At 45.5% G+C, this 14,214-nt stretch overlaps 1 protein-coding gene across 7 annotated transcripts in view; it reads left to right on the forward strand.

Annotated features, from left to right (window-relative positions):
* The window catches only part of ARHGAP17 (Rho GTPase activating protein 17), a 55,382-nt gene extending 42,338 nt beyond the window's left edge, over positions 1 to 13,044 (forward strand). For 2 of the 7 annotated variants that reach the window (XM_024744644.1, XM_024744648.1), the window contains 2 exons: positions 4,943 to 5,548; positions 12,542 to 13,044. In XM_024744644.1, coding sequence (XP_024600412.1) covers positions 4,943 to 5,548; positions 12,542 to 12,672 — 737 coding nt within the window. In that variant the 3' untranslated portion in view covers positions 12,673 to 13,044. Of the gene's footprint in view, positions 1 to 4,942; positions 5,549 to 6,686; positions 8,365 to 8,502; positions 8,552 to 12,541 lie in introns of those variants that run through there. The other 5 variants (XR_003003217.1, XR_003003218.1, XM_024744647.1 and 2 more) reach the window with 5 other exon arrangements.
* Positions 13,045 to 14,214: the final 1,170 nt, after the last annotated feature.

The following is a 14,214-nucleotide window of genomic DNA, read 5'->3' on the forward strand; positions in this document are numbered from 1 at the left end:
TCTCTTCAGGATCCTGATTTCAGTTCTTTTGGATAAATACCCAGAAATGGGATTCCTGAATCAATATGGTAGTTCTATTTTTAATTTTTTTTAGGAGCCTCCATACTGTTTTCCATAATGGCTGTACCAATTTACATTCCCACAAATAGTGTATGGGAGTTCCAGTTTCTCCATATTCTCACCAGCACTTGCTGTCTTTTTTTTTATATTAGCCATTCTAGCAGATGTGAGGTAATATGTCGTTTTTGGGTTTGATTTGCATTTTCCTGATGGTTAGTGATGTTGAGCACCTTTTTATATGCCTGATGGCCATTTTTATGTCATCTTTAGAGAAATGTCTATTCAAGTCTTTAGTCCATTTTATTTTATTTATTTATTTATTTTTGGCTGTGTTGGGTCTTCGTTGCACGCGGGCTTTCTCTAGTCGTGGTGAGCAGGGGCCACTCTTTGTTGTGGTGTGAGGCCTTCTCCCTGCGGTGGCTTCTCTTGTTGTGGAGCACAGGCTCTAGGCACGCAGGCTTCAGTAGTTGTGGCACGTGTGCTCAGTAGTTGTGGCTCACGGGCTCTAGGGCACAGGCTCAGTAGTTGTGGCGCACGCACGTAGCTGTTACGTGGCATGTGGCATCTTCCTGGACCAGGGCTCGAACCCGTGTCCCCTGCATTGGCAGGTGGATTCTTAACCAGTGCACCACCAGGGAAGTCCCTTTAGGCCATTTTAAAATCAGGTTGTTCGTGAGACTTCCCTGGTGGTCCAGTGGCTAAAGACTCTGTGCTCCCAAAGCAGGGGGCCTGGGTTCAATCCCTGGTCAGGGAACTAGATCCCACATGCCACAACTAAGACTTTGCATGTCTCAACTAAAGATCCCGCATGCCACAACGAAGATCTCGCGTGCAGCAATGAAGATCCCTGTGTGCCACAACTAAGATCCAGTGCAGCCAAATAAATAGATAATTTTTTTAATTTCTTTTTTTTTTAAATCAGGTTATTCATTTCTTTGCTATTGAGCTATAGGAGTTCTTTATATATTTTGGAAATTAACACCTTGTCAGATACATGGTTTGAGAATATTTTCTCCCATTCTGTAGGTTGCCTTTTCATTCTGTCGTTTCCTTTGTTGATTGTACCAAAGCTTATTAGTTTGATGTAATCCCACACATCTATTTTTGTTTTGTTGCCTGTGCTTTTGGGGTCATATCCATGAAATCACTGCCAACACAAATGTTATGAAGCTTTCCCCCTGTGTTTTCTTCAAGGAGTTTTACAGTTTCAGGTCCTATGTTTAATCCATTTTGAGTTGACTTTTGTGTATTGTGTAAGGTAAGGGTCCAGTTTCATTCTTTTGCATGTGGATATCCAGTTTTCCCAGCATCATTTGTTGAAGAAACTATCCTTTCCCCATTGTGTATTCTTGGTACCCTGTCGAAGATCAGTTGACTGTATAGGCATGGATTTATTTCTGTTCACTCTATCCTGCTCCACACATGGTTCCTCCATCATTCAGGTCTCAGCTCAAAGAGTACGTCCCCGGTGAACCCTCCTTGACCACCCAGTCTGAACTGATGACCACCTGCCAACCCCACCACTCACATAAATTATTCTCTGTCACATCACTCTATTTCTCTCAGAGCCTTTTCCTCCATCTGAAATTTTTAAATTTGTTTTTTAGCGTATTGCCAGTCTCCCCTAGTAGCTCTTAAAGAGCTGGGATTTTACCCGTCTCATGCACTCCAGTATTCCTAGCCCTTGTCCTATGCCTGTCACAGAGAGGGCGCTCAAATATGTGTGGTCTGAGAGCTCCAAGTGCCTCTTAGATCTAGAACAACTTGGGATGATTTAGCTGTCCCCCACCATCCGGGACATTTGGCAGTGTCCGGAGACGTTTTGGGTTGTCACAGGCAGGGAGGGGAGTGGTATTGGCATCTAGCAGGTAGAGGCCCGGGATGCTGGTAAACATCCTACAATGTGCAGGACAGCCCCCAGCAACAAAGAACTATCTAGCCCAACATGTCAGTACTGCTGAGGTTGAGAAACTCTGGTCTAGAAAGGGACATGATTTACTGAAAATGCTTCTAAAGCCAGTTAAATTCCATGTGAACCATGGTGCCCTGTCTTAACTCCCAGCTGTATTTATTGGAGGATGGATAATCTTCAATATGAAATGACATATATATTTTAAATTTTTTTGAATTTTGTATAATTTTAGACTTAAAGGAAAGTTGCAAAGATAGTATAGAGAATGCCCATATAGTCTTCACTGAGCTTCTCTTAATTTTACTATCTCACAGAACAACTACTGAAATCAGGAAATTAACACTGATACAATATTATTAGCTAAACTTCAGGCTTTGACCAGATTTCTGAGTTTTTCCAGTAACGTTTTCTTTCTGTCCCAGTATCAATCCAGAATCCCATGTTGCATTTTCTTTTAAGAAGTACAATACAATGTGATGACTTAATATATGTATACATTGTGAAATAATTACCACAGTCAAGTTAGGGGGTTAATATCCAACATATATAAGAAACTCATACAATTCAATAGCAAAAAAACAGATAACCCAATTGAAAAATGGGCAAAGGATATATTTCTGAGTCCGTATCACTTTAATATCTCCTCTGTAACCAGGACTGGGGAAATAGAATAAATAACAGTTTTGCTATTGAAAAATCTTAAGAAGGCTTTCCTCTGAGCCACCACCACCTTCATCTGTATCCCAACTGGTGCTCAAGGGAAATTAGGTCTTTTCTACCTGGATTCCAGGTAGAGCCCCTGCTTTCAGGTTGAGGTTCCTTCGTAGCCCCATTCGGAGTCTTTCCTGCTTCCTTTTTCCTGCAATCATAGATCTCAGTTTGATCCTTTGTGTGCCATCCCCCACCCTGGCTCAGCCTCCCAGCACCTTCATGGTGGCCTTAGACAAGGCCTGCCTTGCTCCCAGCCTGGCCTCCACGATGGACGTGGCCAATGTGGGACTTGAGCCTTATCACGCTACTCTCATGCTTCCTCTTCTAATTCCCTCTGCTCCCTTAAATGTCAAGAATGATCTTTTAGGGCTTCCCTGGTAGCGCAGTGGTTGAGAGTCCGCCTGCTGATGCAGGGGACATGGGTTTGTGCCCTGGTCTGGGAAGATCCCACATGCCGTGGAGCGGCTGGGCCCATGAGCCATGGCTGCTGAGCCTGTGTGTCTGGAGCCTGTGCTCCGCAGTGGGAGAGGCCACAAGAGTGAGAGGCCCGCATACCGCAAAAAAAAAAAAAAAAGAATGATCTTTTAGCCAGTATGAATTTATAATTAATATTGCTTAGAACAGAGAGCTAGAAACTTTTCTTTTCAAGTTGCTTATGATATCCAGAGTGTGGCTAATATTCCAGATTTCTTTGTCAGCTGGTTGGTTGTTTCTGTGGGAAACTGGGTCTTCCCACTTCTGGGATCAGAAGTTCTAGGCCAATAGAGTAGACTTTATACTCCTTTCATTCCTGAATCCTGGCCCCTATGAGCAGGAAGCCAGGCAGTGCAGGAAGAAGGAAGAGGGAAAAAAGAGTCCAAGGAGTCCACAGGACATGGTGTGAGCCTCTGTTCTGCTCCATACTGGCTGTGTGACCTTTTACAAACATTTGACCTCTCTGAGCCTTGGTTTTCTGCACCGTGAAATGGATATAACAATGCCTGTTTTGCGGTATGCTTGTGAGACTTAAATGAGACAATCTATGTAAAGGGCCCAACTTGGTGCTGGTCATGTGTTAGGTGAGTGATACATGTTCATTTCTTCCTTTCGTTTCCCTCTCCCTTCCTTAGGCGATTAGTAAGATCTCAGCAGAACTTGAAATATGCTAAAGTCTCTCCTTTCCACCCAACCTCTCAGCCCAAAACCAGTCTCCAGACTTGTTTTTTCTACCTACCTTACCATCCTCAGTACCAAATTCCCACCCGCCAGTGGTGCTGATCTCAGCTGGTGTAGGGAGGAGACTGATGTGATTCAGCTCTCCTTAGAGCTGAATCTAAGGCGATCATCCGGATCTGTACTTTTATCTAGAATATATCTATTAGCACAAGTGATTCTGGAATTCATAGAACTTCTGTTATAAAAGAAAAATCAAGTCCTCTAGGAGAAGATGGCTTAGAGCAAGGGGCCCATGGTCTGTACAGGCAGACCAGTCGTGCTTAGGGGTCCCCCACCCCACCACCGCTTAGCTGCTCTTGCTTCTCTGTGTCTCTTCTCATGAGAGAAGATCGCTGTCAAGTAGGCTTTGAGCGGAGACTCCGTGTAGGCGGGGTGGCCTCCATTAACTGAGTTTTCTAATTATTCAGCTTTTAAAATGACAGGTCTGTAAAGACCTATATGTGTATAATGTACTTTTAAAAAATAACCTTTTGATTCTGGAATAATTTTAGATTTACGGGAAAGTTGCAAAGATAGTCTGGAGTTCTCGTATACCCCTGACCCACTTTCCTCTGTTAACATCTTACATCACCACAGTACATTTATCACGGCTAAGAAACCAACGTTGGTACATTAATACTAACCAAACTCATTTTGTTCAAATGTCACCGGTTTTTCCTCTAACAGCCGTCTTCCAACCCCTGCTGGCTCCCACCCAGAAGAGCACAGGGCATTTAGTCATCACGTCTCCTTACTCTCCTCTGGCCTGTGACGGTTTCTCCACCTTCCCTTGTTTTCTCACGGCCTTGACAGTTCTAGGGAGTACTCGCATTTTAAAGACAGTCTCTCAATTTGTGTTTGTCAGAGGCTTTTTTCATGGTTAGACTAAGACTGTGGGTTTGGGGGAGGAGGACCATGGTGGTGAGGTGCCATCAGCTGGTGTGGTATTGGGAGTGGGCGTGGGTGCTGATCTCAGCTGGCTTACACCAGCCTCGGTGCCCTGGCCCGGGGGGCGTTGGCCATCACCGTTCTGCTCTTCCTGAGAGGTGTTTTTCCTTCGTGCAGCTGTTAAAAAACCTGCTCCAGCACCCCCGAAACCTGGAAACCCGCCTCCTGGCCATCCCGGGGGCCAGAGTTCTCCAGGAGCATCTCAGCATCCACCCAGCCTGTCACCAAAGCCGTCCACCCGAAGCCCTTCTCCCCCAACTCAGCCACCCAGCCAGGCCCCAGGCCAGCCCTGCGCCACCTCGCAGCTCTCCGCACCCCGGAGATACTCCAGCAGCCTGCCTCCGATCCAAGCCCCCAGCCACCCGCCGCCGCAGCCCCCCACGCAGGCCACACCGCCGCCAGCGCTCACCAAGCCAGGCAGCCAGGGCCCGCCGGCCCCCGGGGCCCTGCCCAGTGAGCCCGGACTCGAGCAGTCCTCCCACACCCCTCCCCAGACGCCGACGCCCCCCAGCACTCCGCCCCTAGGAAAACAGAACCCCGGCCAGGTGGTGAGTAACCCCGAGACCGCGCAGCCACACGCTGGAACCTTGCCGAGACCAAGACCAGTACCAAAGCCGAGGAACCGGCCCAGCGTGCCCCCACCCCCTCATCCTCCTGGCGCCCACCCCACCGGGGATGGCAGCCTCAGCATCGCAGCTCCCACCTCCTCCAAAATAGTCACGGGTAAGTGGGAAGTGGGTTCAGACATTTCCCCCTGTCCACTCTACCTGGCTTTTTACTGCTCCCCCTCATTTAGGCTTTCGTTTATATCAGGGGTTGGCAAACTACCACACAGGCCAGATCTGGCCCTCAGCTTGCTTTTATAAATAAAGTTTTATTGAAACACAACTACGCCCAGTTGTTGACATATTCTTTCTGGCTTTCGTGCTAAAACGGCAGAGTTGTGTAGTCCTTTCAGAGGTCATATACTTCCAGAGCCTTCAAAGTTACTACCTCGCCCTTGAAGTTTGCCAACCCCTGATGTATAGGTTCACTATGTGTTTAAGAGCCATCTACATTTACATTTTTCTAGGTATAATGACCTAGTAATCCAGGTGGAAGGTATTGTACAACTTGAGCATGACATCCATTTCTTAGTGAATCCCTCATTAAAATGCTTATTTTCCTTTTAAGAGTAAAAATATCCATAGAAAGTGAAGCATTTCAGGTATAATCTTAAAAAACGTAATTTGTGCCAAATTGGATGCTCTGGGAAGGGAGATTTGGGACACGATCATATGAGAGTGCCAGCCTCTAGTGGCAAAGGACAGAAGAATCAGTATTTCCTCATAATTCCATGGAAATCTGTTTTGGGTATTGGTGATTGTACAGATTTTACCTACCTAATGGGGTATTTTTTTTATAGACAGTCTAGAACATGACCATTTTCTTTAATTATGATTCTTTTAAAAATTTCTGTCCCAAGTGCTCTAATTTACTATTTGATTTAAGGATGGGATGGATAGATTTTTTTTTAGTGTGTTTTCTTAAAATGGTAATTAGGAACTTTGAATCATATCTTAGAACAGCGTAGTTTTAAATTTTCCTAAGTGGAGCCATTTTTAGAGAAGTAGCCGAAATATACCTCTGGGCCCTCCAAGCGTCCTGAATGACATCTCTGCTGAAAATGAGCGAAGGATACACCCCACGCTGGTACCCTAAGTGATGAGGGTTAACCGACTAGTCTTTCTTGGGATAAGTTTTTTTTTTCAGGAATATAATGCATGATTTGTGTGTGTTATAAATTGTTAACTTTTTTTCTGATGACAGTTCAGCTTTTATGTTTAAAAAAACAAAGCTACATTTGTTTGTTTCCCAATAGATGCCCTTCCTAGCGCCCTCACAGGTGGGGAAGGTTTCCAGGACTAAGGTCTGTAACCCCCCCAAGCAGCTTCCTGCAGCTCCAAATGCTCCTGCTTAGCGGTGTTTTGCACACATGCTTTTGACTCTGTGCTCAGGAGCAGCCATCTGACCCCCTGCCACCCATTCTCTAGACATCACTTTTGTTTTTATCAGAAGCACTTTGAGCTGCAAATGCTTCGAATTCAAGAGGTAGATGTCTGTAGATTGCAAGCCCGATTTCAAGCCGCTCAGATAAGATACTAAGAAATGTCTCCTTTCTTTTTGGTAAGCCTTTCACAAGCATTCTGCTCTTTTCAGCGTGATTTCCCTCTCATTGATTGGCTCATCAGCATCCATCCAAAGAGGCCTCGGGTGCAGTTAGCACGGAAAATTGCGTCCCTTGTGTCTTGAGCTTTAAGTTTTAATTTTATCTCTTAAGTGCAAGTTAACTGCATGGAGCTTCTTAATTTGGTGTTTGAATTTCTCAGGACCCGCCCCCCCCCAAAAAAAATCTTCCTCCAAAGATCCCACACTAAATTTCTTTGCATTCTGGCATGCTTACATTTTGCTTTCTTAAACCATATGAGCTTTTTGAAAGGTACTGTGAGGCTCATCTGAATCTTGCCTTTAGGTCCACACTTAGACGGAATAAGGCTCTCGTTACCGCTCTAATCAGCTGATCTGAGCCTTAAGCCTTCAGTGGACTACTTAGCCGGCGTTTCCACATCTTTGGTCTGAGGAAGACTTTCTATAGATACCAGAAGGGGAAAACAAGAATGCGATCTTTACAACACAGAGGAGGGCACAGAGGCGTGATTCCGCCTTCCTGACTCCTAGGTGATGAACCCAAAAGTCTGTGGTTGCCCAGTTGGGTGTGAAAATCACAGAGTGAAGTGACTAAACCCTAATTAAGGCTGAGCCTTTTAACACTTCAATACTTGTGACACATCAGAATTTTATTCCCAGATCTTCCCTTTTATTTAGATGAAAGACTACAGACCAGAATTATGTCTGCTCTTTAATACCGTGTTTACCTGGGGTGTACTTATTTCAGAAGCTTATTGATCTGCTATAACACTGCAGTGCTGTGTACTTTGACAGTTGTCAGATAAGTGCAATTTGATATTATAAATACTTTTCTTTAGGATATTAGCTAAATATTTAAAAACCAATCTGCACTCCGAATTCTCCTAACTCAAGAAATTACAGGTCACCGCCATTATCTTTGTATTACAGAATTAATTTTTAATTTCTTAAAATCCCCTGGATTGCCATTAGGAGTACACAAAAGGCCAGCGTTTGGAATTTATGAATACGCTCGTGTTGTTCATGCTGCTCTTAAGCAATCTTGGATATAGCCATTGGGTATTTCAAGAAGAAAAAAATGTAACTTCCCTAGACAGGTAGTCCTTTATTGTGACATCATGTTTTCACTTGGAAAACTCTAGACAGACAAATTCCCGAGAACAGGCTATTCATTCAGAGCATTTAATCTTAAAAATTGAATTAAGGCCTGGGGATTAAGAGAAACTCGTGGGGGGGATTACTGCTGCTAAACAGGTTGGACAGCCAATTTGTGGCAGCTCAACACCAGCACCAGAGAAAGGAGGGATTCTGCTGTCATTCTGAATCTCTTCCTAATTTGTTACTCTAGAAAGCAGTAGGAAAAAGAAAGAAAGAAAAAGAAAGCAGTAGGAGTTTAGCTTTGCAAGGAAAAGAGTTTACATCTTGCTGTTTTTAAAGTAATAGATTTTAGCCAAGAGTGTTCTAATTTAACATTTTATTAAATAATTTAGATGTATGACCTGCCATATTCAGTAGGAACTGAAATTGGAATATTTAATGGTAAGGAAAAGGCACCTGATTGGCCAAAGCATTTTTGCTACTTGATGATCATATTTGTGTACTAATGCCTGATATTAACCGGTCACTCTAACCCTGCCTGCTTGCACCCCTCCTAATAGTGCATGTGCTAAAGGAAGCTGGCTTTGTTCATGCTTGCTGCCAAGTACGCTGAATACTAAGCGTGTTCAGACATGCAACACGTCATCACCAGGCTGGCCTTGTTACCTCTTTAACTTCCAGTCTTTTCTGTACTGGGCAGGCTTGAGGGGTAGTGGAAAGAGCACACACTAGAATCAGACAAGCCTGAATTAAAATTTCAGCCCACTCTGTGTAACAATGGCACGGCACAACCTGGCTGATCTGTAAAATGGTGACATTTGTGAGAATAACCTTCAAAGGGATTACAGTAGATAAAATAAGGAAAGCATCGTGCGGTTCTTAATATGCAGGGGGTCTAAGTAAATGGTAGCTATTTATTATCATTTCTATGGAGAAAAAAAAGATAATACAGAGTTAGGTATTAGATTCGTATGTCACCATTTTAAAAACTCATGCCGGGACACAGACGCAGGAGGTCTGGAGCCCAGGCATCCATATTTTGATCCTGATGTGCCACTTGGTCGTGGGTTAAAAAGACAGTGCTCTGGAGTAGAAAATGTTCTTGATTTAGTGAGGCTGAGATTAATTTAGTGAGTCATTTGTCCACTGTATGGTGGTAGAACGAGTCACAATAGTGATCATCAGACACTTGGGACTTTGTTGGTTCTCATAGCCTTTGATTTTTAAAATTAAACTCCTTTTATATCATGAAAGTAATGCTTTTTTTTTTTTTTTTTTTTGGGCGGTACGCGGGCCTCTCACTGTCGTGGCCTCTCCCGTTGCGGAGCGCAGGCTCCAGACGCACAAGCCCAGCGGCCATGGCTCACGGGCCCAGCCGCTCCGCGGCACGTGGGATCTTCCTGGACCGGGGCACGAACCCGTGTCCCCTGCATCGGCAGGCGGACTCCCAACCACTGCGCCACCAGGGAAGCCCAGTAATGCATTTTTAAAAATAAGTATGATACTAAAACAAATTGGGGAATTAGAAACAATAAGAAATCACCCTTCCATAATTGAAAAAGTCCACCATTCATATTTTATTTTTTCCTTCTAGTTTTTTTTTCCAAAAGGCAAGGGGATGCACCATCATAGTTATTTGGCATGTACAGACTTTGATTTTGCGGGTTTATCTTACTTTACATCGCGTGCTCTTTCCCACGTTACAATGTGGTTTTTCAGTGACTGCATAATATTTCATTAAGCAGATGTATTATTGCCCGTAGTTGGACATTTAAGTGGCTTCTGCTTCTACTTGCACTTTATTTTTAATAAGTAGATGTCAGAATCATGTCAAGATAAACATCCAGTGAGACTGGAACAGAATCTCTCCTTTGACTGAAATAATAAAAAGTTGACTCAGTCTCCCAGAGATGAGTCAGCCTCTCACAGCCCTAGAAACCTGATGAGGACTGCAAGGAAGTCATTCCCTCAGACTGTAGTTTAGAGAAGGATTTAATGATCGGGAGGGGGCTGATTCACCCCGCAGCCGGGCCTGAAATGTTTGATTTCAACGAGGTATTTGGATCTGTTACCTGTCCAAGTGGCTATCAGAATAACCTTGGCCTTTCCGGAGGGGAGGTTTACAACCTAAAAGCACATATTCAAAATTGCTGAAGTGACACACTTTCTAGGACCATACTCTAAATTGTAGAATGCCAGTTCCCACCCTCGCAGGGTCCACTCCTGGATAAAGATACTCAAAAAAGGAGGGAACCAGGCTACATCAGTCAGAGCCGCAGAGCAGTGGTGAACCACGTGGCATTCTGCCTGTGAGCGGAGGCTGTGACCTGGGCCTCTTCCTCTGCTTTCTTGTTTTTATTTTTGTTTTTTTTTTCCTCTTTTAATCTAATATCTTTCATATGAACTTAGCTCCAAGCCATATGCTCAAAGACCAGCCCTTCTTGGAATGCATATAATGAAAAATGATGCCTTGTGTAAATCTATAGCCAGAAAGTTTTAGAGGTGTTTAAAAAAATATTGAAGGGCTCCTGCAGGCACTTTCTAAAATAACCTTTATCTCCTTTGTGCTAAGATGAAGCAGAGTGTTTAAGACTCAGGCCATCATCTGCTTAGACACTGTCTTCTCTCCCAGGCCGCTCACCCAAGGGCATATGTCCTCCTGGGGTGGGGCGGGGGGGCTGGGGAGACGCCCTCTGCAGATTAAGAACCAGGCTCCAGAGCCCAACCAGTCTGGCTCTGCTCCTCCTTCCGGTGCCAGCTGTGTTGGAGAGCTGAGCCTCCCAGAGGCTCCCCTGCTTGTTGGTTTTACAAATATAAGACCTGAATTGTCTGAAATGCCATCCAGCACCTGAACTCTTTGACACCTTGGCACCTTCATAAACCTAGACGTTTCTCTGGGTTGTGGTGTGTAGGAAACCTCGACAGATGGGCCTTCCAACCCAGGAGTCACTGAGAGTAAAGGGACGCCCCAGGAAGTAAGTGGATCTCGCAGCTCAGAGCTGTGGGCACGTGTCGGATCAGGAACCAGTCTCAAAGCAGTGAGCCTCCCAGGGTGCACCTGCATTTGCCAGCTCTGTGTGGGTGAGGAGAAGGTAAAACAGAAGTACTGCCGAAAGCAGCTCCCAGCAAGGGCAGACACGGTGTACCTATACCACAGCAAGTACAGAGAAGCAGCTCTTAAGCATAACAGGGAGACCCCAGCACACCCACCTCCCACTCTGCCTCCCTCCGTGCTCCCTACATGACTAGCTCTAACCTGGCACAGTGAAACTACCACAAATCTGAACGTCTCCCTTCTCTCTTCCACCAGCCCTAAAATCCCTAACAAGGCTCATCATTTGCTAGAACTCACATCTACCAGAGAAACAAATTCTTCAAGACAGAAGGGCCTGTCTCCCCCACTTGGCTGTAGGCTTCATTAAATCTGTGTCTGGCTTGTTCACTGTTGTGTCCTCACCGGTAGAATGTGGGAGGTGCTCAGTAAGTATTTGTTTATGAATGAGGGAATCTGAGGCTCACCGTCTCACTAGGAAGAGGGCTGTGATTGGTTAAGGTGTCTTGTGAGCATGGGAGCAAGGGATGATGGCTTGAGGACCGTGTATTTACTGTCTTGCCGAAGGAGTTCCAGCCAACATAATAAGACGTGAAAAAGGAATTGGAGTTATATAAGTATTGGGTTGGCCAAAAAGTTCGTTTGGGTTTTTCCATGTTACAGAAGAACCCGAACGAACTTTTTGGCCAGCCCGATATTAGAAATAGATGAGAAAATTAATATTTGTAGGAGATTTGGTGCTACACTTCAGTGATTGTTCCCCCCTCCCACCCCAGGGACATTTGGCAGTGTCTGGAGACATCTTTTGTTGTCACACTGTGGGAAAGAGAGCTGTGTGCCATCGGCATCTAGTGGGTTGAGGGCAGGGATGCTGCTAAACATCCTGCAGTGCACAAGACAGCCCCACAGCCCAGAGTGATCCGGCCCCAAATGTCACTAGTGCCGAGGTTGAGGGCATAGCGTTAATAACAGGAGGACATTCACCAACCTCGGAGGAGGGAACTTTTCCCACTGAAGCTCAGCTATTCCTGCAGCCCAGATGTCGTCAGGAGATTTCAGTCAATGTGTTAGAGACATTGGTAGGAATAAGGTTTCCTCTCCTCAATCACAGCAAGCAAATCCTTCCAGGGTTGCATCTCTGAGGACTGCCGTGCACTCACAGAAAGGACCACTAGAGCCAGGAGGTGGGGCTGTGCCACGTGGCTGGCTGCCCCTGGGGTATCAAAGGCTTGACTCAACTTCTCAGGGCTGATGGTGCCTCTAGTAAGGGAGTGTGCGTGCATGGGCTGACTCTCAAACTTTCCAGCTTCTCCTCTCCTCGGGTGGCCTCTTGGGTGTTACCGCGCATTGATACCATGTCTCCTCGTGTTTTTGTCCAGACGCCAATTCTAGGGTTTCAGAACCGCTTCGCAGCATCTTTCCTGAAACGCATTCAGACTCAGCCAGCAAAGACCTGCCCGGCCGCATTCTGTTGGATATGGACAATGATACAGAAAGTACCGCCCTGTGAAGAAAGCCACCCCCTGCCCTTGACCCCTTCCATCCTGGCTAGTGGAGCAGGGGCAGGCAGACGTTAATCTTCGCAGACCAAACAGCGAGAAGCTTTCAGTGGAGGGAAAGAGAAGGCCTCACCATGCAGGACATGGCCTTCTGACAGCCTGAGGAGAGAGCCGAGGCTGACACTTAAAGCTGAATGACCTGTGTCTTGAAGAAGTTGGCTTTCTTTACATGGGAAAGAATCATGCCAAAAAAAAAAAAATTTTTTTTTTAAAGAAAGAAAGAAAAAAGAAATACCTGCAGTGGAAAGAGTATCATTGCCGAGGCACGTGTAGGAAGCATCTGTCACCGCTATTAATGCAGGCAGCGCCATCAGCAATTTGGAATGAATAAAAAGCAATGCATTAACTATCTAGTTAATAAAGTACATCCATTACACAAGTCACCTGCTTCCTGCTACTTGGGCTTTCGTTCTTATATATCACAAGGGAGGTTCCTCTTCTTCGGACGTGCTGCAGAATCATTTTGTATGAAGTATGGTCTGTGTCTACCCAACTGCCTCAGAGCCACAAGCACTGGTGGTGACTGCTGGATCCGTCACCTCAGCAAACTGGATCACCTTGGCCTCGTTGGATTGCCAGAATGTAGACGGAAATGTACTGTTCTTTTTTTTTTTTAAACAATGTAATTGCTACTTGATAAGGAGCGAACATTATTCTAGTTTCATGTTTAATTTGAATTAAATATATTCTGTGGTTTATATGAAAACTTCATCATTCTTAGAGGCAAAGCTGTGGATTGTGTGTACGCCTGTTGTCACTTAACTACATAGAACTGGGGATGGGACGTCTGGGGGTCTAGCTGTGAATGTAGAAGTTTGAAAGAGTGGCAAGCAAGGTCACAGCAGTGAGACCAGCCACCAGGTGACCCAGAGACTGCCCGGACTGGCTGTCTCTTAGCGAATGTTCCATGGGCTGGGCTCTTCCTTTGCTCTCACCAGTCCTAACACCCTTTCTTGTCCGGAGACACTTGTCTTGTCTAGAGACACTTAGACCCTTGGAGGCCAACTCGCAGTACTCAGCCCCACAGGCCTAGGGCAGGAGTCAGAGCCATTACGTTCCAGGGGAATATCCTTTTCCAGTGACTGGAGGGCACTTCCTTCCCAGGATTGAAATACTTGGGAAGAGTGGGTGGGGAATTGGAGCAAAGCGAGGCCGATGGGCTGGATGGCTGTTGTGACGAAGGTCCCTCCCCGTGGCCCAGGTTTGGCGTCATCTTTTGGAACACGTGCTGCCGTGTTGGCTGCCCTGGGCGGCTCCACTGATAGAACTGCTCGCCAGGTGCATCCGTGACCCAGCCCTTGCTCAGAAGCCCCTGGACCTCCTTCCCCTATGAATTGACTTAAGTTTAACTTGAAAAGGGCAATCGCTTTTTCCTCTTAACTCAAAGTTTCCTGTGCCCCAAAGTACTCCCTGCACTTCTTAATTACATTGACAATATGTACCTGTAGACCCATTTACCCCAGTATCTTAAATTTGTGTTTGCTGAAGGCTCA

Source organism: Neophocaena asiaeorientalis, unplaced genomic scaffold, assembly GCF_003031525.2.
Source record: "Neophocaena asiaeorientalis asiaeorientalis breed wild unplaced genomic scaffold, Neophocaena_asiaeorientalis_V1.1 scaffold91, whole genome shotgun sequence".
In the NCBI taxonomy this organism is placed as follows: domain Eukaryota; kingdom Metazoa; phylum Chordata; class Mammalia; order Artiodactyla; family Phocoenidae; genus Neophocaena; species Neophocaena asiaeorientalis.